At 44.3% G+C, this 26315-nt stretch overlaps 1 protein-coding gene across 4 annotated transcripts in view; it reads left to right on the forward strand.

Moving 5' to 3' along the window:
- The first annotated feature begins 15329 nt into the window (after positions 1-15329).
- The window catches only part of CRIM1 (cysteine rich transmembrane BMP regulator 1), a 192630-nt gene continuing 181644 nt past the window's right edge, over positions 15330-26315 (forward strand). For 3 of the 4 annotated variants that reach the window (XM_045979814.1, XM_045979816.1, XM_045979817.1), the window contains exon 1: positions 15701-16156. In XM_045979814.1, the coding sequence (XP_045835770.1) occupies positions 15835-16156 (322 nt within the window). In that variant the 5' untranslated portion in view covers positions 15701-15834. Of the gene's footprint in view, positions 16157-26315 lie in introns of all 4 variants that reach the window. The other variant, XM_045979815.1, reaches the window with a different exon arrangement.

Genomic DNA, 26315 nt, shown 5'->3' on the forward strand with positions numbered 1-26315 from the left:
AGGTGATTCAGGGCTAACTTTTCATTTCTTAGATGCGAATACTGACACTCAAAGAGGCGACAGGAAGTGCTTAACAACAGCCAGGTGGTGGATGGGAAAACAGGAAACTGGGATTCCAGGGACCCCACCCTCTCCTGTGTGGCCACCTGAGGACAGGTGAGCCCACGGCAGCCCGTGTGACCCTCCTCACCAAGACCTCAGAGCTGGGATAGGGCATACTGGCCTCCTAAGTCTACCTGATGTCAAATCCAAGGCTCCAGTGTAGGAAGATCAATGAAGATTGATTTGACAATCTTCCTACACTTTCAGGTTTGATTCATAGTAAGATTCAGGTTCTGCCCGTGTTTGTTTGAATTAGGCTTTTATTTCATTTATTCCATTGTCCTTGGCTCAGAGCTTTATTTCAGGGCCCCAGACCAGAACTTTCCTTCATTTTTTTTTTCCCTTTCTTCTTTCCTCCCACGCTCCCTTCCCTTTCTTCCTTCCCTCTTTTCTTGCCTCCGGTAACTCCACCCTTGGTAGGACATTTGTCTCAGATGACTACCTTTCTCCACCCTCGTGAATAACCTTCCGTGTGGGAATCGCCTCCTTTTAAACTGTTTCTGGAAATAGGAGTGTTCCTCAGCTCATAATAGTGATTCTGTTGAAGTGCCAATAATTCTCAGGATCAGAGGCCAGCTTCACCACCAGGCCAGGAAATGTGGGGGGAATTCTGTGACTGCTCCCTTGGTGAAAGGCTGACCCCTAAGGGCTCAGAGAGATGGACTGCTAGTGGATGGTGTCAGGAATTTTCCAGGAGCAGGCACAGTATTAAAAAAAAAATTCTTTTTCTTTTTTTTTTCTCCAACATTGGCCTTTACAAATATTAGCCCTTTGTCATTTTTCTCCAAGCTTCTAATTACTGAGGGAACAAATTCAATGAGCCAGAGAAAGGTGAGTAGAGACCACAGTTCTCAAGAACCTGGCCTTTGGGAAAAAAAAAAAAAAAGTATTCTTACATGAATAAAATTGGATACCAAATTGAATATACAATATGATCTCATTTTCTCATTTATATATATATATATATGATTATATATCCCACTGAATGATGGAATTAAAGGAATATTTTCTATTGTTGCTGATCTGTAGCTCCTCGTTCTTTTATGATGAATATGTATTACTCATGTATCAAAAAAGCAATAAACCCATTACTTTAAAAACAAAACAAATGCTAAATATTGATCTTAGAATAAATCCCTGCAGGCATTCTTGTTTAATATTCATTATCCCCAAACTGTTTTCATATGATACTCGAGATCTTAAGAGAGTTATAAAATTAACTGATTTCTTTCCTCGCTTATTGATTTGTGTGTACATGTGCACACATGCCCAAACCTCTTTTATTTTTGTCCTTTATTCCAACCCCCACTTATCACTAAATTTAGGCCAATTTGTATCATTTCTCGGGCTTTCTCAGCCTTTGTGACATTTCCAATTCCATCTGCAAATTTAATTAACGTGCTGCTTATTCGTTCTTCCACATCACTGATAACAAGAGACATAAAACCGGACCAGGACTGACTGCTACAGAGTCCTCCATGCCTCCCACCCCTGGACACATCCTCCTGCTTTACCCAGTTTTGGAGCCACGCTGATTGAAACTGATTTTGCAAGTAAAATTCACTCAGACATCGCATCCAATGATTTATGAAGTCCACGCAGCCGTGCAGTGTCCCATTAATCACAGACACTACAATAATCTATTTGTGTGCAGCAGTCCTCATAAATCGGTATAAAATAAATCCCACACTCGCATCTTTTGCTTTTGCGACAGGGCACATGGTATTATTCAGGGCACCGTCCACATAATGCAATGTTAGCAGACTTGCAGATTCCTGAGCTTGGTCAAGCAAGCAAAAATATGCATTCTTTTACCGATGCATGCCAAAGCTAAAGAAATTACGGCTTGTTCAGCCACCGAGTAAGAGGATTTTTGGGGGGCTCAGCTATCTCAAATTTTTTATGAAAACTGATGTAAACAGAGTATGTGAGGCACAACAGTAAAAGTGGTGAGATGATTTTCAACAAACATCCAGAATTATATCTTCAAATAAATGTTGAGCACTTACACATCGTAGCCGTTTGGAGACTCTTATTTCAATGATGTGATGAAACAATTCTGTAAATTCTCTTTTGAGATTCATCTGTGTTTCACATGACAAAAGAATGTCGTTAGTGGCAAGCTCCCTTCCTTTGGGAGTGGATTTCTTATTTTGAATACTGTCCAAAATTGTTGCAAACCATGTCTGATAAAGATTGTGAATGACCTAGTTAGGTATTTGTAATTTTTTTTTCAAAATATTTTTGCCTAATTATAAAGAGAACATTGTAAAGTTAAAAACAATATAAGACTATATTGCATGAAACGCTAATGGTATGACAATAAAATAAAAAAGAATTGCATGAAGTCCTAACACACAAAAATAATCACCCTTAATATATTAGTGAATACCTTTTCCAAGAATATTTATCCATATTTGTGTATTTGTGGGTGGAGATACATAGAGGTAAATAAAATGAGAGAAGATGAGATTCTACAATAATTTTTATATTATTGTATTATACTAATTACAATTATAATATTATATTGCTTGCTTTTCAAAATCAACACTATAAGAAACAAAAAATAAAAATAACCACTATATTGTGAATATCTCTTTAACAAACATCATTTTAATAACTATAATTTATCATTACATAGATTTATTTAATCAATACCCTATTAATAGACAGTTTAGTGGGCATTGTGGGTTATCAGTTTTTTAACTATGAACAGGACTACAACAGACATCCTGGTTGCAAGATATTTATACACTTGACCTTATTCTCTTTTTCTTAGGAAAGTAGTTTTCTGAATAAGGAATGTTCCTGGAATCAGAATTATTTTCTTAGAATGAACTCTTAAAATTGTGATATCTGGATCAGGGATATATCCAACTCATATTTTGATGTGTATTGCTAAGCTGACTTCCAGAAAAATTATACCAAGTTATACTATCACCAGTAATTCATAAGAGTATTTATTTCTCCCATCCTTGCTAATCCTGGATATTGCCAATCGTTAAAAATATTTGTCAGCCATGGGTGTCTGGGTGGCTCAGTCAGTTAAGTGGCTGCCTTAAGCACAGGTCATGATCCCAGGGTCCTGGGTTGAGTCCTGCATTGGGCTCCCTGCTCTGCAGAGAGGCTGGTTCTCCCTCTCCCTCTGCCTGCCGCTCTGCCTACTTATGCTCTCTCTCGGTCAAATAAATTCCTTAAAAAGAAATAATAAAGTCTTTAAAAAAGTAAAAATATTTGTCAACCTAGTAGATAAAAAGTATCTTCTCATAATTTTAATATGCATGTCTTTGGCTATATTTGGTTGAACATCTTTTCATATGTTTGTTGGTCATTTATATTTCTTCCTTTGAGAGTTTTCTTTCCTTATGAATTTCCATTTGGGGAAGGCAGTGTTCATCAATTTTATTGATTTATAGAACTATAAAATTTTTTAATCAAGATGAAAGTATAAACCTAACAAGTCTAATTGCCTTATAAATTTGTAGTTGGGTCAGAGGTCAGTTCCAAAAACATTTTGAGAAATGACAACACTCTTAGAAAATGGGCTTATTTTCCCAAGGTGATAATGTTAGTGTTTTGAAAAACAATAACCATCTGTGTATCTGATTCTTGTATGTTTGTTTAACTAAAGCATTATAATCCTTGGCTTGACCAAGAGCCTGTGCTCTGGAATCAGGGTGCCTGTCTTTGAATCCTGATTCTTTCATTTAGAACCTGGGCGACCCAGACCTGTGATTCAACTATACTGTGCCTTAGTTTCCTCGTCTATAAAATGATGATAATAGTCCCTACTGTACAGAGTTGTTGGGGATTCAATGAGGGGATGTATAAAATTATGTAGAATAGAACTGAGAACACTTTAAGTGCTCAAGCAATATTAGTTATTAGAGTTACACTATTACTTGGTCTCATTACCTGCTCCAACCTAAGCCACCAGATTCCCTGTGAGGCACTTTTTAAATGTATTTTTATTTACTCTTTCTGCAGATAAGCTGCTCTGATGATATGCTTAGACTCCTCACATTTCATTTTTGCAACTAAAAAAATAAAATTAGAGAGTGTTCTAGAGTGAGAAACAAATCAGGAACCAAAGGGAACTGTCTCCTTAGTTCTTTGGTAGCTTTAAGAAGTTAACAACAGGAGAATAAAGAAAGACGTTAGAATCCACACACAGGTCTGACAGTTTATGGATCGCTCGCTGAAGTAGTATTTAGATATTTGAGGAGCAGGTGAGTTGGATGCTGAGGGGGTAGAAAAGACCTAGAAGCTGGGTCTGTCTGGAAGGTTTGGGTAAACTCATGGTTCTCAACAGGTAAATGGCTACTGCCCTAATATGCGAGAAAGGACATGGAAGCACCAAACATCCGAGCCAAGATGTTCTAATCCTGGAGTGAGATAAGCAGATCAGACTCAATACACAATGAGTTTGGTACTGGACAGAAGAAGCTGCAACGTCACAGTGAGGCATGAAGTCACCAAAACCTGGGTCTGAATCCTGTCTCATGGCTTATGTCCTTGGGATATTCATATAATTTCTCTGAGCCTCTTCCTCTTCTTTAAAAATATATCTGGGACGCCTGGGTGGCTCAGTTGGTTAAGCGGCTGCCTTCGGCTCAGGTCATGATTCCAGCGTCCTGGGATCGAGTCCCACATCGGGCTCCGTGCTCGGCGGGGAGCCTGCTTCTCTCTTTGTCTTTGCCTGTGCTCACTCTCGCTCTCTCTCTCTCTCTCTGACGAATAAATAAATAAAATCTTTAAAAAAAATAAAATAAATAAAAATAAAAATATATCTGATCATACCATATGATGAGATTGCTATGAGGATCAAAAGAATTAATATGTGCAAAGCATTTAGCATAAATGAGGTTCCATGTCCTCGGCCAATGGTTATTCGGAAGCAGAGGAGACATTTAAGATATTTAAGAGCTAAACTGCACGGTCACCGGTTATTTGGAACTAATGCCTGACCAGTGAAGCCAATTAGAAGGAATCCCAGTGAGTGGAAAAGTTGACTCAACCCATTAGAAGGGATGCAGCCCCACGCATCCTACTGGCATGTACTGTTTACGAGAGAGAAGAAAGGGGTTTTCACAGTGAATAAATGTTGCAGAATTTGGGGGCTTGGAGAAAGGAGTAAATATTCAACAGGACCCGAACTATCATGCTGTATAAACAGTCTAGAGTTAGATGAAGGGAAAAAAAGAACAGAGGGGAGGTCTGTGTTCTGGAGACTGCTCTGGGACCAGGTGAAGTGCCTTGGGGTGCTACAGTAGTAGCTGGGGCACGGGAAGACAGGTGGTGCCCACCAGAACCCAAGCAGCCATTGTCCAGACAACGGAGCGCCATCCCGGACACTATCCCTACTCAACCGCCGAGGTTAGGATGCAGACAACCAGGCGTCTAGGCAAAAAGAGTACGATTCCAGCTATAGAACGTGTCCGAAAGAAGAGAGAAAAGCTAATACCAAATGTATTAATGCTAAATTGTGGCAGGTGAAGGCAAAAGATCCTTTTGTATTGTCTGCTCAGGAGCGGAACTGGAGTCAGAACTAATCCAGAGGTGGACCAACAACTAACGTGCTGATCCTGAGGAGGGCGGAGGAGGGCCGAGCACTGCAGCCACCCTGTGCCATGTGTGAGGCTCCTAAGAGCCTGCAAATGGAAGGTAGTCAGCACGGAAGGAGCTCGCTTTGCTCATCTGTAAAAACGAAGGTCTTGAACCCGAACATAGCTGAAGCCTTTTCGGATATTTGGAAAAAAAAATATTTTTCTGTCAATAAGAAATCTCTAGGCACAAAGCAGACACCCCTGGGGAGAGTGCTAAAGGGGCCTCCAGTCTCAGCGAGTACTTTCCTCAGAAAATGCTGATGACTAATATGGGCCAAGTAAGACTCTTTGTACTTGGGTTGTTCACCTGAGAAAATACAGTTTTGATGAAAAGCTAAAAGCTTTCTCAAGTTCTAACCATATGGCAAAGAACAAGATGGAAAACCAAAAGGTGGGTTGAACCTGTGAAACGCAGGAACTCCTCACCTATTTCGGATTTTCAGAATCTACTGTGGCATGTTTGGCTTTATCTCGCTGCTCATTGCCTCACAGCTGTGCCATTTGGTAAGTCTCCCAACTAGCCTGCTGGCTTCCATTCATTTCCTCTCTTACTCTGCTGACCATAATTTCAACTTTTTAGTACATATAAGATGCCATTACTCCTAAGCAACACTATTTTATAGACCACCGAGAAAGAAAATAAACTGCCAATTAAACTATGACATGCCATCAACTGTGGGATGCATCCCACATTCAAAGCTATTAAAATATTTTAAAAGTGTGTCTCAAAGTCAATAAAGTATGTTATCTTTATAAAATATGAAGCTGATGAAGTCACTTGTCTCTAAAAGCTTCAAGCCTTCCCTTCCAGGATGAAGTCTAAGCTCTTTGCTACAGATTTGAGGCCTCTATCGTTCAGTCCAACCTCACTGGCCTTGTCTCCTAACATATGCTGCCAGACATCCAGTCTTCTCAGACCCTCATTTTTCTTTCTCCCACAACAAAAGCACAGGTTGTCTTCCTTCTTTCAACAACATTTATTAAACACCTACGGTGTACCCAGCTCTGTTCTAGTCACTCTGTTCTTTTCTTTGTTTGGAATCTCTTCCCCTCATTCCCGCTAAAACTGGCATCGATTCTTCCTTCAAGATTCAACCCAACTCTCTTCTCATTCATGAAAGAGTTTTGTTTAACTGTATCAAATTTTTGGAAGTAGATTTAATTTCGTCAACTTCTATTACACTATATTGAAACTGTTGACTTAACCAGTTGCCCATGCTAGACAGCGGGCCCCTCGTGCATAAGGAAAGACATTAATTTTTGTAACCAGTATAGTGATTAGAAATGTAAGATCCAGCTGACTGGCTTCAAAGTTCCCATCCTGCCTTACAGGGAATCATGCACCCTAAGTGGAGAGACAGACATGAAAAGTACAGACTTTAGGGGAAGTACAGATTGTAGGGGGTATAATCACTCTGAGGTGAAGCTCTTGGGTTTGATCCTCACACAGGTCAGAAAGTACTACTATGTTCTAGAACCACGAAGCTTTGAAAGCAGCAAAGATTTAGTGAATATCTGAATCTATTAGGTATTTAAAAATCCCATCATTAAAAATGCTAGGAGACTTATTAAGTATCTCTTACATGCTCAGAATGCTGTAGGTGCTAATTTCCGAAGTGGCTGATGAGATACTCTTATTAAGTAACTTATTCAAAATGACATGGACAGTAAGAAACACAGTCAGAATTTCATCCCAGGTCAATTTGATTCCCAAGATCATGTTCTTTCCATTAGAGTACTTTATGGCACAATGCCTCCTCATCATTGAGGATATTTCTGATTTAGTTGGTAATGTATCAAGGAAAAAAAACTGAATAGCTCTTCTCTTTAAACACCTGTGTTTGGCTTTGCGGGTTGGCTCTTTTCCTTGGCAAATCTAAACAAGAATCATGACATGGTCTTCGACAATAATCAGCCGATAATGGAGACACTCTCAGAATCTCTCCTATAGGGTTTCATGCCCTAGGAACCCAATCTTCCAGTTTACTTACTAATCTACACAGTCACAACTTGCTGACAACTAGCACTTGGTCAGTGAACATGTTTTGTTGCATGAACTTTAGTCTGAGCATGAAAAAGTTTGTGAAGAACAACCAACGTAGCCAATAAGATGATCAAGACCCATTAAGCTATCAGTTAATTAATAAAAAAGAACATGAATATGGTGGCCTTAGAACCCAATATCAAAATATTGGAGTATTCTTCAAGTTCAAGTGATAAATAGGAGGAGGTTCCAATTTAAAGTCCATAATAAACTTACAGATGTCAATGTGATGAGGGTAATACTCGGGGGTGGGGAAGGCTTCAGAGGGCAGCATACATGAGCAATATTGCAAAGAAGGCTTGGAGAGGAAGTCATATATTCTGACAGATGCGGAAAAAAGGAGAAGAATGAGGGTTTGAAGAGTTTCATTGTCTTTCCAGTGCATGAGCTTTGGTAACCCACAATAAAGCCATGGACAGGGACAGTATGAGCATGTGGAAGCTGACTCTCACTGGGGAGCAGAATGGAGGTGGCCACCCTCTCATTTGAGTAAGTGGGAAGTTTTGATGTTACTTATTTTTATTGCCACTAGTCAGTGCTAACAAAACATCGTTAAGATCTTCTTAGAACATTGTGATAATTTTAAAAAGTATAAATGCTAGAACTGGTAACATAATCATTTCACAACATTCCATGGTGAAAGAAACAAATGCCAAAATGGGATTGGGTCTGAGAACATGTAATCATAGCTGGGGCCTAAACAAGCAAGTAATGTTATTTCTGTTTAGGCTAAAATATGTTAGGATGAGCTGACTGCTATAACAAACAAGCCCCAAATCTCAGTGACTTAGCACAGTAAAGATTCATTTCCCCCTAACATCACCATCCACTGAAATTCAGTGAGGTCCATGTATGTGAATGTGTCTGTATGTAGGAGGCCAGCTTCAGGCAGCCATGGAGGGATCTTGGTTCTATCCATTTAGTGGTTCCAAATTTGTCTAGTGCCTCAGGTCCTCTATGGCATGCTCTTCAGCCAGCCAACAGAGAGAGAATTTTTAAATATGCAGTGGCCTAAACAAAAGCCCCATCCACATTTCCATCCACATTCCATGGCCCCATCTAACTGCAAGGAAGATCGTAAGTGTGTGTCCAGAATGAAAAGAAGGAACATAGGAATTGGTAAGCACTACCATTTTGCCCAAAAAACCAGTAGTAAATTCTCATTTCAATGACAAAACATCTGTATGATATATAGGATATGAATATAAAAATACCAGTATTCTGATACTTTATCACATCAGAATTTACCATTCAAATAAATGATGTCTCCTTGTCAGCGGTTATGTGGAAAAGCTGAATGCTGGTTCCGTGGAAACCACCAATGCCTACCATCTTTTTCATCGAGGTAGAACTGATATATAACATTTATTAATTTCAGATGTATAACAATGATTTGGTATTTGTGTATATTGTGAAAGGAGCACCATTTTTTAAACTCTTTTTTAAAAACATATTCTCTCTGGAACATGTGTTAGTTCTCTTGAATATCCCCAACAAATATCCCTCCTTTGAGGATGAATTTCCAAGAGATTATAAAAATTAAGCTCGAGCCAAGTCTGGTGAATGAAGAAGGTAATCTACTTGAGTTATAGTATGTTGAATCATATATGACGGTTAAACAAGGAAGCTTGTTTTCCCATGGGATTACACAAGGCAATTCCAAAATAAACATTATAAGAATGATTTGAGCACTTGCGCTAAGTGTTTGAGGGAGTGTGCAGATAAAAGTTTCTGGAAGGCAGTCTGGCAGTGTCGAAAATAGGCATACTTTTTGGCCCATAATTAGCAATTCCACTTTAGGAATTTAGTAAAGGAAGTCAATGGATAAGTGTTTGAAGATTTTGCTAAATGGGAAAGCCCTACAGCTTTGTGACAGTGACAATGTAAAACAGACAAACAAAACCCCCTAAAGGTATATTAATATGGCGTTATTAAATATAATGTGATATGCCCATGCCATGTAATAATATTCAATAGTAATAAAAAGGATGCAGTTTTTTAAAAAAAGAAAGATGCAGTTTTTATCCTAAAGATCAATATGTCATTTATAGGTGTAAGTGCAAAAGCATTTATAAACTAGGATGCGTATCTCATTTTATATTTTATATTTAAAGGGGAAAATACGCCTTTGAAGATGCATAAGAAGTGTCATTAATGGTTAATATTTCAATGATGGAATTATAGGTGATGTTTTATTTCTTTTTTTTTAACTTGCTCATATTTTCTCATTTTCCCCTAACCCCCATGATCACGTATTTGTAGAGAATATATATTAGAAGTAGTAGTGTGTAACATGGATTCTGGAGCCATACAGCCTGTGTTTGAACCCCATATTTTCCTTTCAAATAGGTGTGACATTGTATATATTATTTAACCTTTCTGTGTCTCTGGTTCCCCACCTGTAAAACGCAGGTCATTTCAGCAGGCCATAGTGAAGACTAGTCATGGTAATATACTCAGGAAATGGTAAATACTTCATAAATACTTCACATGGTAAATACTTCATAAATATTTCTTATCCAATAATTAGGAAAACAATGAAGCTATTTCCATTCTGAGAAAAGCACTAATCGGTGTTTTAACTTTTCATATGCAAATTAACAAAGAGGGCAAGATCTTGTCTTAGATGTTAATTTTAAGTTGGGTCCACAAGAAAACAATAAAACTGAAAAGCAAAGCAATGTACCATTCTCAACTTACTGCCTGAGAATGTGATACACACACAGGCTCTGACAGGATAGCAGGACTGGGTTCCAGACTGAATAGCCATCCACAGAGCTCTAAGACTTTGCAAGCCACACAGCCCTCTCTGCCTCCAGTTCCTCAACGGTGTAGTGGAGACAGCATTTAGGTATGGGAGGTAATATCAGGCATTGGCCTTATAGGGCTATTCTGTGCATTCATTAAAATAACCCTCGTGAAGAGCTTATTAGCAGACACCCTACAAAGGTTAGCTATTACTATTATTATCATTATTATTAATGATACACCCTTTGAAATATTATTAATGAACTAACCTTTAAAATAAGACTGGAATAGGTCCAAGAAAGTATCACAAAGGCTACAACCCCAGGGCTAGACAGACTGCCAACGCAGGATCAATAGAAAGATCAGTAAGAAGGGGGGGAAAAAAGGTGTCTATCCGGTCAGGCAGAGGCTGCACAACAGGAGGTACTGGGATAGCCACTCTAAAAATAACAGTATAGGGACGCTGGGTGGCTCAGTGGGTTAAGCCGCTACCTTCGGCTCAGGTCATGATCCCAGGGTCCTGGGATCGAGTCCCACATCGGGCTCCTTGCTCGGCGGGGAGCCTGCCTCTCTCGTTGCCTCGGCCTGCCACTCTGCCTGCTTGTGTGTACTCTCTCTCTGACAAATAAATGAATAAATAAAATCTTAAAAAAAATAAAAGTAAAATGAACAATATAAAAGAATGATCGTTTTGTCCATACCATACCCTGTGAGGTTGGTATTCAAATTTGCCTCCATTTTACAAGGGAGAAACCGATTCAGATAGGATAAATACCTTGTTCAAATGTGTGTAAACAGTGAGAGAGGAGAACCTGTGTTGTGCACATGCCTTACCGGGGTTCTCATTCCTCCAGAGCCACTGCTGTACACAGGCAGGGTGGATAAGGCAGGAACCCCCTAAGTAAAATTAGGTACTAGGTGGTGATAACCTAACCCAAGTACCAGATCTAGAGCCAAGATCAGATGGCTGAACCCCCAAACCAGGGGTTTCTCTGCCGCTGAAGGGGCCCAAGCCCAAGGTCAGCCGCGCTGAGGTTGGCGAGAGCTGTGGGAGGAGGAGAGGAAAGGAGCAGTTTCTTGTCCTGGTTTCTTCATAGATCTTTCTACTATGTATGCAACATCTTTAGAAAACAATGAGACTTTTTCTCTGGTGCAATTCAGTTCTAAGAGTGTGTTTTTCAGACTCAAAAGACAACACCTACATTTTTCCTTTTGTTTCAGGAAAACACAAACGTCCCAGAGTGTGACTAGAGTGGAGAGATTCAACTAGGCACTGTACCAAGCAGGAGGGCTCTAATATCAGTGCTCTCTTATTTCCACTTTCTGCCTGGTCCCCAGCTGGGCATTTGATTTTTAGACATTTTTAACAATTTAGCAAACCCCTCCCATCCAACCCCCGCAACGGCCAATAGAGGGCGGACTGTCCCTGCTTCCAGACCTCCATCTGAAGTATAGTGTAACTCCCTTTCCTTTTAGACCTGTGGGATTTGGTTTTGTGCACTACCTCCCCAATTTGGAAGACTCCTTCGTGTCCAACCACCCTTTCGAAGGCTTATTTTAGAGGCGTTTACTAAAACCAAGACAGAAAGGTTGCGGACAAGAATGTTCATATATCTTTTTGCCTACAATTCTTCCTTCTCTTTATCAACTCATTCAGGCATGCATACATTCTTATAGGTCATCCACTGCCCCACCCGCCAATTTAATGGAGGCCAGACCTATTTAGAGAAAGTTTTATACTATACTATGATAAATGATACAAGCAGAGGTAGTTACAAAATGTTATAGATCAGGGAATAAGCTCAAGACACTTCCCAGAAGAGGAGGCATTAGACCATATTCCTTGTATGACTCTATCTCTTTCATCTGTATCTGCCTCCCAGGGTCTATGTTATTCCTTGGCCCCTAATTGTCACCATGTTGGGGCCACCCATCCTGTCTTCTGTATCTTTACTCTGGTCTCTAAAGATGAGGCAAACCTTTTGTGTTTGAGCCTCAATCTCAGCCTTGGCTTCTGGCCACCTAAGAGTCCCTCCTGGATCCCAGGGAAGAAACTGCTATTTCATAACTGAACTCCTAGTTCACATGCTGGTGCCAGGCCCTTGCTTGTTTCTTATTTACTACTAGATACAAGCTTCATGTAACTCTTCCTCTTTTCTCCTTTGCTTCTCTATGAATTCTATGGCATAGGACCCCATATAACTTGAATTTTCTAAACTGATATACCCATCGTAGTCTTAAGAATCTCTCCAGTCCTGGGCACCTGGATGGCTCAGTGGGTTAAAGCCTCTGCCTTTGGCTCAGGTCATGATCCTAGGGTGCTGGGATCGAGCCCCATATCTGGCTCTCTGCTCAGCGGGGAGCCTGCTTCCCCCTCTCTCTCTGCCTGTCTCTCTGTCTGCTTGTGATCTCTCTGTCAAATAGGTAAATAAAATCTTTAAAAAAAAAAAAAAGAGAGAGAATCTCTCCAGTCCTTTCTAAGGTTAACTTGAATTCCCCATGAGAAGTCAGCCCTTATCACTTTGTGTTTGTCTACCTTCCACCAGAATCCCAGAAACATGGATGGTGACTTCCATATTGTCCCTTGCGTGTGTTCAATCTCTAGCTTTCCCTACCCCTTAATAAACTGTCTTAAACACACACACACACACACACACACACACAGGACCTTGAGAATAATCATCCTTCTTTCAATTGACAGTGGCTTTCTCACTCTTGCCTTTTTTTCTATCACCTGACCTTGGCTTTTCCGGTTGAGTCCTACAGTGTTATCTGCTACATTTTAATAATGTCTTTATACTTGGATTTGAACAGAAATATAGATAACCTCTCTGCAAGAGTGGCAAAGACCTTTTAACACAGCGCGACAATGACAGTTTGTTGGCAAATCCCACAGTGAAGTGCTGGTGCCTTGTTGGGGTACAAGCAACAATCATGTTTAACAGTGTGGTGTGTTTTTATCTTTCTTGAATTCTGCTAATAGAAAATCGAGCATATTTCAAATGGCTTCACTAATAGTTATAATTGCAGAACCTTAGGGTCTTTTTAACCTGACCTACACAACTACAGGAATTGTCTTTACAACACCTTTGGAAACTAGTCATCCCAACAGCTCTTTAGACCCTTCTAGAAAACGGGATGCTGCTTTCTCCTGTCTACTATTGAACATCTTCTATCACCCACTGATAATCAGTAATAGTTAATGAGTCTCTTCCCCTCCTCAGGACAAAGAAATACGTTTGGAGAACCATTTAGTTTTCTGATACCAGTGACTGGGGAATATTCCACTGGTTAACTCTGGCTCTTTGGTTCAGAACTGGAGTGGTTAAATCCAAAATATTTATGAAAAGTATAAATTTGTTCCGAAAACAGAGGATTTCAAAAGCACCTTTGTTTCCTTTCTCCTTACACTGCTGTGCTATTAACTTTTGGTTCATTAGTCACGATTTTCAGGATCCACTTGGCTGCCACCTTTCCAGAGCCAGACTATTCTGGATCAGAAGGTCTGCTGCCTATTCCTACCTCACACCTGCCACAGGACCTGATTGCCCCCCCCCACACACACACGGATTCAAGTCACTTTTTGTTAATTCACAGATTTTATTGACCTTGGTACATACGCTGTGAATGGTGGGTCATTACAGAGCCTGTCATTTCCAGAACGTCTTCTGACAGTCACAGAAGGGAAACAATCTCCACACAACGCGTTTTGCATCACTTCAGTTACTTCTTCACCAGGGTTTTCACAAATTACATTTGCCACACATCTTCTTTATTAATACATTAACAATAAATAAGTAAACGGAAAAAGAAAGAAAGAAAACCCAACACTTCTGGCCAGGAGCTTGGGAAAGAACAGGGCAATGTCAGATGACATTAATGATGCATGAGATACACGGGTCCAATCATGTCAAGACTTGTAGTAATCCAGTGTTTGGCCTTACTCAAGGGAGAGAAATTCAGCTCTGCTACTTTCCATTCACCCCCTCCCATAACATAGCTCCTCGGCACAGACGGCCAAGCACACAGGATGCGGACAGTTAAAATTCAACTCGAGCTACAGCAGCCCTCGACGTCCTCCCCACCCCCTGCGGAATATTTACCTAGACCGTTTAAAGCACTTAATTAATTCACCAGCAGCTTCGCTGGAGGCGTCTCGAGCTTCCCGAGACTCCATTACATAATATCTTTCACAAAGTCTAACCCCAGCTCGAGTGGAAGATGGATTCTCATCCATCTGCGGAGGTTTCCGTGCGTTCGCTTCCCTCTCGATCTGGCGGGTGCCCCAGCCAAGGCTGCAGCCACCCCCTCGCCAGCGAGCTTCGGCGGTCCCCGCCGCTCTCCGAACCCAAAACCGGCCCAGGAGGAGGGCCAGCCGGCTCGCCCTCGGGGCGCGCAGGCCACAGCCACGGTGGCCCTAGTGCCGGCGGGCGCTCGGGACGCCGAGACTCTCGCTGCCAGCCGTGTGCGCCCCAGCCCGAGCCGCAGCGCGCCGGCAGAGCCCGGGCGAAGGAGGCGCGGGAAGGCTCCGCCGTAGGGCCGGCTCTGCGCGCCGGGTTCCAGCCGGAGGAGCCGGAGGGGGAGGAGGAAGAGGAGGAGAGGAGGAGGAGGCGTGTGAGGGAGGAAGGGCCCGGCCGCCTGCCGGGGCGGGGGAGGGGGAGGGGGCCGGCCGGGCCAGGGGTGGGGGGGCAGCCAATGAGCGGCGCGCGGCGCGGGGGGGTGGGGGGCGAGGTCTGGGGGATGAGGTAGGATGGGGGAGGGCGCAGCCCGAGCGGCGGAGGCTCGAGCCATAAACAAGCGCCCGGAGGAGCCGCGCAGGAGTGAGGCGAGCGGGGCGCGCGGAGCGGACGCCGCGGACCTTCTGCTGCGCCACCGCGCCCACTCGGCGGCTCGGGAGGCGGGGACCGGCCCGGAGGCTGCGCCGCCGCCACCACCGCCGCGGGGCCGGCCGACGCGGAGGAGGAGAGGGAGGAGGCGCCGCCAGCCGGGGTTGGAGCCCAGCGCCGCCGCCGCCGCCGCCGCCAGAAGTTTGGGTTGAACCGGAGCTGCCGGGAGGAAACTTTTTTTCTTTTTTCCCCCTCCCTCCTGGGAGGAGGAGGAGGAGGGGAAGCCACCGCTGGCGCCAACGCTAGTGGGCTCGGGGTCGGCGCGGCCCGCAGCGAGGGGCGGGGGCCTCGCCCCGCGAGGGGAGGCGCGCCCCGGAGGCCCCGAGGGGGGCGGCGAGGACCGCGGGCTGCGGGTGCGGCGGCGGCGGCGCGTGTGCCCCGCGCAGGGGAGGACGCCCGCCCCGCTCCCGGCCCGGCTGCGAGGAGGAGGCGGCGGCGGCGCAGGAGGATGTACTTGGTGGCGGGGGGCAGGGGGCTGGCCGGCTGCGGGCACCTCCTGGTCTGGCTGCTGCTGCTGCTGGCGCGCTCCGGCACCCGGGCGCTGGTCTGCCTGCCCTGCGACGAGTCCAAGTGCGAAGAGCCCAGGAGCTGCCCCGGGAGCATCGTGCAGGGCGTCTGCGGCTGCTGCTACATGTGCGCCCGCCAGAGGAACGAGAGCTGCGGCGGCGCCTACGGGCTCCACGGAGCCTGCGACCGGGGGCTGCGCTGTGTCATCCGCCCCCCGCTCAATGGCGACTCCATCACCGAGTACGAAGTGGGCGTATGCGAAGGTACGGCCGCCCGCCTCGGGCCCCCTCCCACCTGGCTGCGCCTAACAAAGTTTGGCCGAGACTTTGCCGAGGAGAGAGGGCTCCGCGGGAGGAGGGGGCCGCCGCCCACGGGAGAGGGCCCCCAGGTCCCCTGATTCCCGCTCGTCCGCTTCCCCGGACGCTGGGCCGGCCAGCCGGCCTCGGGCGAGGGTGGATTTCGTGGGTGGGGTTGGGCGGATGGGGGTGGCCGCGCAGAGACCCGCACACGTGTGGCTCTTCGGGCTGGGACTGCCGGGGGGGGGGGGCGGGTCCCACTCCCCGAAGTGGGGGCGTCGCGGGCAGGGGGCACTGCGGAGGCTGTCGCGAGCCCCTCGGGAGTCCGGCCCCTGCCGTCCTCCCCGCACTAGCGCAGTGTGCTACGGAGTGCTGCACACCGCTGTCGAAAGTCCCTTTTCTGTTAGCGAGGAGACGTGTCTTCAGCTCACACTCCCTGTGTGACTCTTTTATTATTTTTTTTAAAGATTTTATTTATTTATTTGACACAGAGAGAGAGATCACAAGTAGGCAGAGAGGCAGGTAGAGAGAGAGGAGGAAGCAGGCTCCCTGCGGAGCAGAGAGTCCGATGCGGGGCTCGATCCCAGGACCCTGAGATCATGACCTGAGCCGAAGGCAGCGGCTCAATCCACTGAGCCACCCAGGCGCCCCTCTTTTATTATTTTTTCCTTGCGCTCTTCCTTCACCGCCTTCCTCCTCCTTCGCGTGTAAATCAGTTTCAGCTCCGGAATTTGTCAGCCCAGGGAAAGTTACATACGGTGGTTATTCATTTATTTGCCTATTGAAAACAGTCAAAGGCTTTCTCTTCTGAATGGGGGCGGAGGTGGAGGGGGTGCGGGTGTTGCCCCTAGCAGTGAAAAGTTGTTGCTGACTATTCGTGGCTGCTGCTTAAGATCGGATATCCGCGTGTTTCCTGTCGTGTTGCTGGTTCCTTCTGTTTGGTTGACAGCGAGGGCTTTTCTGCTGTTTTCTCCACGAAGCATGGTGCCCCTCGGTGTGGACCCTGACCAAGGGGGAAATCGGTTAGAGTAGTGAGCCTGCCCTCGTTGGGTGGACCCTGTGAGCGGGGGTCGGCCCTGAGCCCTGCCCGCCTGCCTCGCCCTCCGGGTGCTTGGTTTGCTATGGGGACTAAGGAGAGGCAGTGTGTTCTTTTTATTTGGCTAATGGGCAGGACTCGGTGAGCACCAGTTAAAAGCGGGATCCCTGCTCCGGCTGACGTCGGGGTGACGATGCTGTTCCGGGGGGGCCTGGTGCAGAGCAGCTGCCTTACTTCTGGAGAAGCGGCGAGGAGGACGGACAGGCGCCCCCTGACCTGGTCCATTCCTTACTACTCACAGCCAGACCCAGGACACCGGGGGAGGGTTTCTTCTGAGACATCCTTCTGTGTGCCTGTGTTTGTTTATCGTGCGGAGGTACTGAAAAAGAAGGTGGCAATCTTAGGGATAAAATGGGTCTATTAAAAGACTTCAGTTCTATAATTTTCTTTAAATATGCGCACATTTATTTATACCTGTAGTTTTTAGAATTTGGACAGTTCTGGAAAATCAAGGAGGCTTTTCTGGTTTGGAAGCTAGTGGGCAGTATGGAGTAAAGGGAACTCGGAGGGAAGGGGCCCTGCACTGCTGCACCCTTAGGACATTGGGTGAAAAGAGTTGATTTGCCTGAAACACAAAAGCCTCTGAACTGGTATTAAGTCCCGTGTTAAAACATGTGTTTTTATTTCTCACATAAGGGAAAAAATGGCCAGGAGATTAACTTCTGGTACAATTTTGTGTGTTTGATTTGGGGAATTCTGAATGAGTTGGACTAGAAGATGCATCTTTGAACCCTGCCACTTGGAGTGTATGATTTACTTAAGCCAGCCTCCCATAAATCTGAAGAGAACAAGCAGCATGAAACAAGGCCAACTGCAGTGGAAACTGCTAGGCTCTGAGAAGGACCCTTGGAGGTTTTAACGATTTTAGCCCTTGTTTTTTTATTTCTGGTTCTGGTGAAGGAAATGTGGAGCTGGGGGAACATACACCGTAATCAAATGTTTTGGCACCAATCTTCGGGCATCACAGTATAGAGTTACTCTGGCAGTTTGTCGGTGAGCTTTTCATTCCTCTGAAGTGATGGCATCCCTCTTAGTTTGATTTCTTCTGGTAACACCCCATGCACTTGGTGTTAGCCTCAAAGATGCTTGGAAGTACTTGTTTCCGTGATTATGTCTCAATTAGCCGTCTCTATACTTTTCATTTAGCAGGACTGTTTGCAGTTGCCAAAACTGGGCGCCCAGCATTTTTGGGGGGGGGGGTCTAATCTTTGTAGAATTCTAAAAGCAGCAGTCAAGTTGTATTCTAAATCCATTAAACCAAAGTTTAGAACAGGGCTACCCGGCATGATGCGGTGTTTGGATTTACACAGATACTGTCAATGGTCTGTCTAAAATTTCAAGTATTTTCACTTTACTACAAAACATAGGGGAAACATAGGATAAATAACCTTTCTTTCTTTTATAAAAATTAAAGGAGTCTTTCAATGTCAGTAATTACCTAGAAGGGTCTCTTTTTTGTTAGTTTGCAAGATATTTCTCAACGGCTAGTCTTTCCCTCAGTTTCCATTTTTATTTAGAAATTCACACACTGAAGCACGATTATTTTAACTGACGTGAATAGGAACTGATATATTTTATTCATGTTGAAGTCTCTTTCGTTGCAATTTTTGCACTAAAATGACCCCTACTGGTTGTATCTGTTAATGAAAACTGTTTTGAAAACTTACTTAATTCACTGAGAAATCATATTGCATGTTAAAAAAATATTATCATGAGTAATCTACCGGCTTTCGAGGACATAAATTAAATACCAGTTACAGTTCGGTTTGCCAAATTGCAGTAGTTCTTACTTGTGTTAACTCTCCATTCTGGCTTTGTGGTGAAAAAAAAAATCATGTTTTTTAACTGTGGTTTATATAATGAGTTAGATAAATCAGAAGCAAAGATGGACCCCTTCCAACCTGTGGCTCACTGTCTTTAAGTTCTTTTTTTTTTCTAATTATTTATTTATTTATTTGACAGATAGAGATCACAAGTAGGGAGAGAGGCAGGCAGAGAGAGAGAGAGAGGAGGAAGCAGGCTCCCTGCCAAGCAGAGAGCCCAGTGCGGGGCTCGATCCCAGGACCCTGAGGTTCATGACCTGAGCGAAAGGCAGAGGCTTTAACCCACTGAGCCATCCAGGCGCCCTGTCTTTAAGTTTTTAAGGCACGCCAGCCCATAGTAGGCTCTCAGTAAATGTGCATTGAGCAAATGGATGAACAGCCTTCTCCATTGAAAGAATAGTGAGGAAAAAAATTATCTGAAAGATTAAATAATATGAAGAGTCATGCCTTATGAGACATGTGACATGTACACTCGGTCTTCTTTTTGGCATTGTTTAGATGGCTATCAACCAAATCATACCTTTTTTTTTTTAAGATGTTTTTGGTTTAAGTGCATTTTAAAAATCAACCATAGAGCCAAGTACCTGAAGTTTTTTTCTGTTCTCTCTTGCGGTCTAAAAAGTGCTTTCTGGCCCCCCAAGGTGGGGAGGGGGGCACAAATCTTTACTGTTTCCACTCATTGGGTGAGTCCCTGGGCCATTTCTGACTTCCTAAGTGGCCTCTCCCTTGGCTGGGCTGCCTGCCTCCAGGTAAATGGCCTAAAAGCCAGAGAAACAAGTTTGAATTCTGAACTCCTGAGGAAGAAGACTGGGTGGGAGATCAGAGACAGTTGTGAAAAATGACCGCAGCGGGATTTTCTAGGAAGAATGTTTTGATGGTACCATGAGGCTTCTATTTTGCGATGGGGCTGAGGACCATTTTCCCTCTTACGAGGAATAGTACATTATGCTTCTATTGTGAGGCGTGGGGGCAAGGTGGGGAGAACATGGGCAGCCTTCTCTCTCTGCATAGTAAAAGAGCACATGCTGGCTTGGGTTTGACAGTTTGTGAGGACAGAGTGACGTGGAAGCTGGCAGACCTTACTGCGTGGCTCTGCCCCGAGAACCCGGCTGTGGTAGAGCCAGGTGTTTGCTGTCGTAGATAAGTACCAGCTTTTGTTTCCCTGGTGCATAGTTACGCAGTAGCTTCGTCTTTATGGAACTTGCCGGTTTTTGTTTTTGTTTTTAACCATGGCCTCTACCAGACTATCTCCTTCAAAACACAGTCCTTTCATTTCTCCCAGGCGTTTGAACTTCTCCTTCCACCGAGTTTTCACGGGGGCAGTGAGGAGGAGAACCACACCAGGTTATGTGGTGGCTGCTTACAGCTCCTGTTGTTTGCCGGATCTGCTGCCTTTAGAAAGTTACAGGTTGTTTTGTTTTGTTTTTCCCCAACACCCTGGAAGAATGTGTTGGGGTCGGAGACGATAGCTCCTTGGAAAAGAATAGACGGAGGATCTGAGGTCAGGCCGCTCAGGAGGCAGGTTTGTTTCCCAAACCAAACCATTTGGTTAATGCACAAGCCACACGGATCTCCTCTCGTTGCTCTGAAATGTAGGACTTGGAGTCAAGAGTCCATGGATTTTAAATTTACTAATTAAAAAGAGAGGAGGGGCAAAGTTAGTACTCCTTTATTAGCATTTGAAAACTTGAAACACCCAGGACTCCTTGTTTTTGAGGAATGTGTTTTGCTTTCCATCTCAAAAGTCTTCAGGTGGAGTGAGCTCTTAGAAAGAGAAGGCCAGCAGAGGGCCTATAAAATTACGGTACTAGGGTATGGGAAGAGAAACCAATGCAAGTAAACAAGGAAATAATTAGTTCCTCCCAGAAGTAAATATTGACAAAATATGGAGAGACTATTCACTGCACACATACAAATGACAGGACTTGGTGACCTTTGCTTTGACTCTCACGCTTACAGAATCCTCACTGTTATTCAGGAATCCGGTCACAGAAACCACTTGGCAAAGGGCAGATGAATTGCATAGTATCCGAAAGGCAAAAATAGCATGTCTAGAGATATTTGCTGCCATTAATTCATGCCCAACGGTGACCAGGAGAACCCATATGCAAATATGTTGGCATTGCAATGGGGAACAGGGGAACTGAGGAAGAAGACTGAAGACTCCTTAGGCTGTGAGCATGGCATTGAGCAGCAGGAGGTATTTAGTGAAGTGGCGCAAGTTTCTGCGTTTTGTGTGGCTTGGTTAGCGTTGATGACTTGGATAAACAAGGGAGCGGCTTGGGGGGTGCTGGGGACAGGCATTATGAAGTTGGGAGGAGTAAGTAGATGACCCTAAAAAGATAAGGGAGTGGGAGGACCAAAGAATGACAAATGGGAGAAAGGAAAAATATTGAATTCATCTTAGGGCAACTGTGTCATCTTTTGAAGAATAATCCAAAACACATTCCAGACATTAATTGTGAAATTCTTGAAAAAAAAAAAAAAAAAAAAACAAAAACGTGGGTGTGTTTAACATCTTTCAGGCGACGGCAGTAACGTGGCGGGATGGCAGTGCTGCTTTTTCGTGTGGGTAAGCCGTGGTGAGACGGATGGAAGGTCAGGCTCTTTGGTGAAGAAGGTTCCAGTGACACTGTGTTCCATGTGTGGCATGTGCACTATCAGGATTTTAGAGACACCCCAGTACAGCTCAATTAATTATTCAAAGAGGAAACTGGACTAGCCAACATGCATGAGTAACAGACTGAGAGCCTTCCTTTTCAGAGGTTGCATTCTCCAAAGCTGAATTTTCAGAGATCTGACTTGTCTTTGCATAGAAATCATTCATTGATTTCCTACTCCGTACCAGGCCTTCTGCTGAGGCAGAGGGCAGCTGGGGAGCTTGGGGACCTCTCAGATGTGTTCCTTACCCTCTACACTCCTTCCTTCCCTTCCTCCCTCCTTCCATCCCTTCCTTCCCTCCCTTTTCTCCCCTTCTCCCCCGTCCCCTCCCCTTTAAAAGATTTTATTTATTTGACAGAGAGATAGAGTGAACCAGAGAACACAGGTGGGGGGAATGGCAGAGGGAGAAGGAGAAGCAGGTTCTCAGGGAGCTGGACCACCCAGGGCTGGATCCCAGGACCCTGAGATCATGACCTGAGCCAAAGGCAGGCACTTAATGAACTGAGCCACCCAGTTGCCCCTCCTCTATAATTTTTTCATCCCAATAAAGAATAAGGTAGCAAGACCTTAAAGGGTCTACATAATAATACAAGTTAAAGCGAAGTAGAAATGATTTTGCAAGTGTGTGTGTGATTAGTTGGTGAGTGAAATAAGTGGTTAAAATTTATTTTAGGAATCCCAGGATCTGAGATGATCTTTTCAGGCTCTGGTGGCAAAGCTGAAAAGGAGAATTTGAATTCAAATTAGGCGTAAAATTATGATAGGAGCTCTTTTTGCTGGGGGATGAGATCCTACCCATTCTTCTTAGAGCCTGTGTAACATACATCAGAGTGTTGCCCAACATCTGAGAACGAGGCTGCATTCTTAATGCTTTACTAGCTGTGGTTCAGAATGGCAAGTTTCCTTTCCAGGGTGATTTTCCTCCTTGTTCTAGCTTGTTCCACTAGGCAGATGAGCGTGGGCAGTGAGCTGAGAGGTGTCCCTTTGTATCAGGCATCTTCCCATCTCACCCACTCTTCTGCTGCTTGTCTTGGCCAGTTAGCCTGGTCAAATTACGAAAAACCTGTGCTTCAACAAGACCTCCTCAGTCTTCTGGCTAAAGGAGTAGTTGAATAGATGTAAATTTAAGGAAGCCCACAGAGTTAACACTTCGAAGTGTTCGTTTTGGGCCCATGTGAAAAAAAAATGTTAAAAGATCTTTTTTTTCTTTTACAAAACGAACAGATTTCAATTCCTTACCTCCCTTCCCCAGCCCCAGTTAATTCCCCAAGCAGAAGACTCACACCTTGATAAAAGAGTGTCGTGGGTGGAAACTTGGTTTCTGAGGTCAAATCTCTGCATCTGTTTCTGTGCAGCTCAGTTTTCTGTCTGTGCAGTGGCGTTAACAGTAGGGTTGCTGTAAGGATTCAGTGAATGAATTGCTATGAAGCCCTTGGAAGAGTGACTGGCAGGTGATGAACAGTAACAATGAGGTAGTAAGGAGCATACGTAAACCAACTTGACATGGGTGCGTTCTGTTGTTCTGCTTAATCCTCATCTACCTGAGTAGTGAGCATCAGTAGTTAAGGAGTTTGGGCTCTTAGAAAAGGAGCAATTTATCTGGCTCCGACCCCCTCCTCTGGTCCCCCTACACCATTAGTGCATTGAGTAAAAAACTTATTTAAGGGCCTCTAAAGCTATTTGCTGCCTTTCTTCAGATGCCCATTTGTTAAACATTGTCTTAAGTAATTTGTATATTTGGGGTAAACATAAAGAGGGAGGAACCTGAAAATTTTTGCATTACATCATAGGAGTTGTAAATGTAACCGTTTATTGGTGGGCTAATATTTCATTTGGGGAAGAGGAGGGCACCTAACCTCACTGTAGTTGGTACTGTATGTTTTCCTTCACGTTACATTCTGAGGGAAGAGTTCGGCCCTAGCTCCTGGAGTGGTCACGTGCCGGTCACCACAGGATTTGACCTGACTCGAGCTAAGGAAGCGGCGTGGGCTGCTGCAGTTCTCCTGCTTTGGGGCCCCAGTCCCACCTGCCGCTGCAGTTGGTGTATTGGTACAAACCAGACAGAACTAGAGGGCAGATGTTTAGTCAGTCCTTTCCTTCCTACCTGTTTCCCTGCTGTCCTTCCGCCCACAACTGTTTCCTGAGCAGCTGCTGTAGGTCCCGTCTTTGAGCTACACTGTTGTGATGCTGCCTCTCTAAGCCTCAGTTTCCCAATTAGTAAATAGTAATAGGTAGCGTGTGTGTTTGTTGTGAGGATTGAATGAGATAACGCTGTACTTCTAAAATTTTAACAGGTACACAAATCACTTGGGGATCTCATTCAGCGTGGAGGTCCTGATTCAGTAGGTCTGGGTGGGGCCTGAGGTTCTGCATTTCTGATTAAACTCCTTGGTGATGCCAAAGCTACTGATCTTGAGACCACATTTTAAAGAGCAAAAAACTAGTCCATGGAAAGCATGTAGAACAGAGCGTGGCCTGTGAGACCTGATAATGTTACCTGCTGCTATAGTTATTTTTCAGCCAAAGGAAGTAAGATAGGGACCTGCTTTCACAGAGACCATGGTCTAATGACAGATTGTTGAGACAGTTATATCCAAGACAGTTACTTAAAGCTCTTGAGCCCTGAGATAAGAAAGTGCTGAGCATTTGGAGAGCAACTAAAGAGGGGCTCTAACTCTACCTACCAGGAAGGACTGGGGGGCGGGCACCTCGCAGGTCTGGAGGGTGTGCTCTCTGCTCTCTTCCTTCCTGCTTCCCACTCCTCTGTGCTGGATATTTTAGGGGGGAAAAAAGGTCTTGATACTAGACAAACCTGTGTTCAAATCTCAGTTCTTATTTTTTAACTGTGAACAACCAGCTTGCTTCATTGTTTTGGGCTTCGGTTTCCTCATCTGTAAAAATGCAATACTGTTAGCTTTCTGTGAGGTAGATGTTGAAATGAGGGTTGGAGAGGATACATGTATGTATATAATGACATAGGTAACATGTGTTGGTGTATGTAGAGTATAATTCCTGGTACCAAGTAGATTTTAAAAAGACAATGTTAATTCTCATTTTCATTCTGTCTTCCTTTTTCATTTTTTCTTCGTTAGCTTTATATAGAAGTTAAGGAAAATGCGCTTTGTGACAGAGCCTTCACACTCACATCCACTACTGCTGTAGTCCCAAGCCTCTTTGCTATTTCCGCAGAATGTGGGCATTTACTTGATTTTGTGGTTTGAGTTCTTAGTACCAGCGAGCTGTTTTCAAACTAAGGCTTTTTAAAAGGCGACCTCTCTTTTTTTTTTTTTTTAAAGGTGATCTATCTTAATATCGATGGCCTGTGGTTTAATGGAAGCAAATTAAATTTCCTTTTATTTTTTAAAAAGATTTATTTATTTATTTATTTTGAGAGAGAAAGAGAGAGAGTATGAGAGGAGAGAGGTCAGCCAGCGGTCAGCGGGAGAGGCAGACTTCCTGCCGAACAGGGAGCCTGATGTGGGACTCGATCCCTGGACTCCAGAATCATGACCTGAGCCGAAGGCAGTCACCCAGGCACCCTAAATTTCCTTTTATTGTTAGAAGTTTTCTGTGGGTTTCAGGGCATCCCTGGAGACATGTGAGACCCTGGGAGTGTCACCAGGGCAAGGCTGGGTTCACTGCAGTTATGGATGGATGGACGGACGGACGGAAGGAAGGAAGGAGCTGCTGTCCTAGCTGGCTCAAAGACAGGGGCAGGTTAAGAATGAGCAGGAGATTTTGTTGAGTTGCTAATGAAACAAGATGGGATTGGGAGGGAGACAAACCATAAATGACTCTTAATCTCACAAAACAAACTGGGGGTTGCTGGGGGGAGGTGGGATTGGGAGAGGGGGAGCGGGCTATGGACATTGGGGAGGGGAGGCGAACCATAAGAGACTATGGACTCTGAAAAACAACCTGAGGGTTTTGAAGGGTCAGGGGTGGGAGGTTGGGGGAACAGGTGGGTGATGGGGAGGGCACGTTTTGCATGGAGCACTGGGTGTTGTGCAAAAAGAATGAATACTGTTACGCTGAAAAAAATAAATAAATAAAAAAAAAAAAAAAAAAAGAATGAGCAGGAGATGGTATGCAACACAGAACATCTGCATTGCTTTTCTTGATCCCATGCATATCAGCCATCCTTCCTGTGGACTTGCCCTGTGGTTTCTCTGCAGCATCTTTGTGCTACAGTGGAAGGCTAGGAAAGAACACCTAGAAGTAAAACGAGTTCTCATCTCGTTAGTTCCTGGTATAGGTGCGCCCCCCCACTTTAGGAAGCCAGAACTGCTGCACTGTCTTCATGCCTGCAAATGAGTGTCATTTTTATCCAGTAAATAGGGGCTGAGGGCTCAAAAAGCAAATGCTTTATACTGGCTCTTAGGGAACAAGAAGAAAGAACTCGATGAAGATACAGTCAGTCCTTGCAATCAATAGTTTACAACTGTTTTTTATTTTCTTCTTGACAACCAAACTTTATTATCACCCAGTAGAAATTGAATTTTCTTCCAGAAACTCTTTTACTACCTATCATTGTTGTGCCTCTATC

Source organism: Meles meles, chromosome 15 (assembly GCF_922984935.1).
Source record: "Meles meles chromosome 15, mMelMel3.1 paternal haplotype, whole genome shotgun sequence".
NCBI classification, from domain to species: domain Eukaryota; kingdom Metazoa; phylum Chordata; class Mammalia; order Carnivora; family Mustelidae; genus Meles; species Meles meles.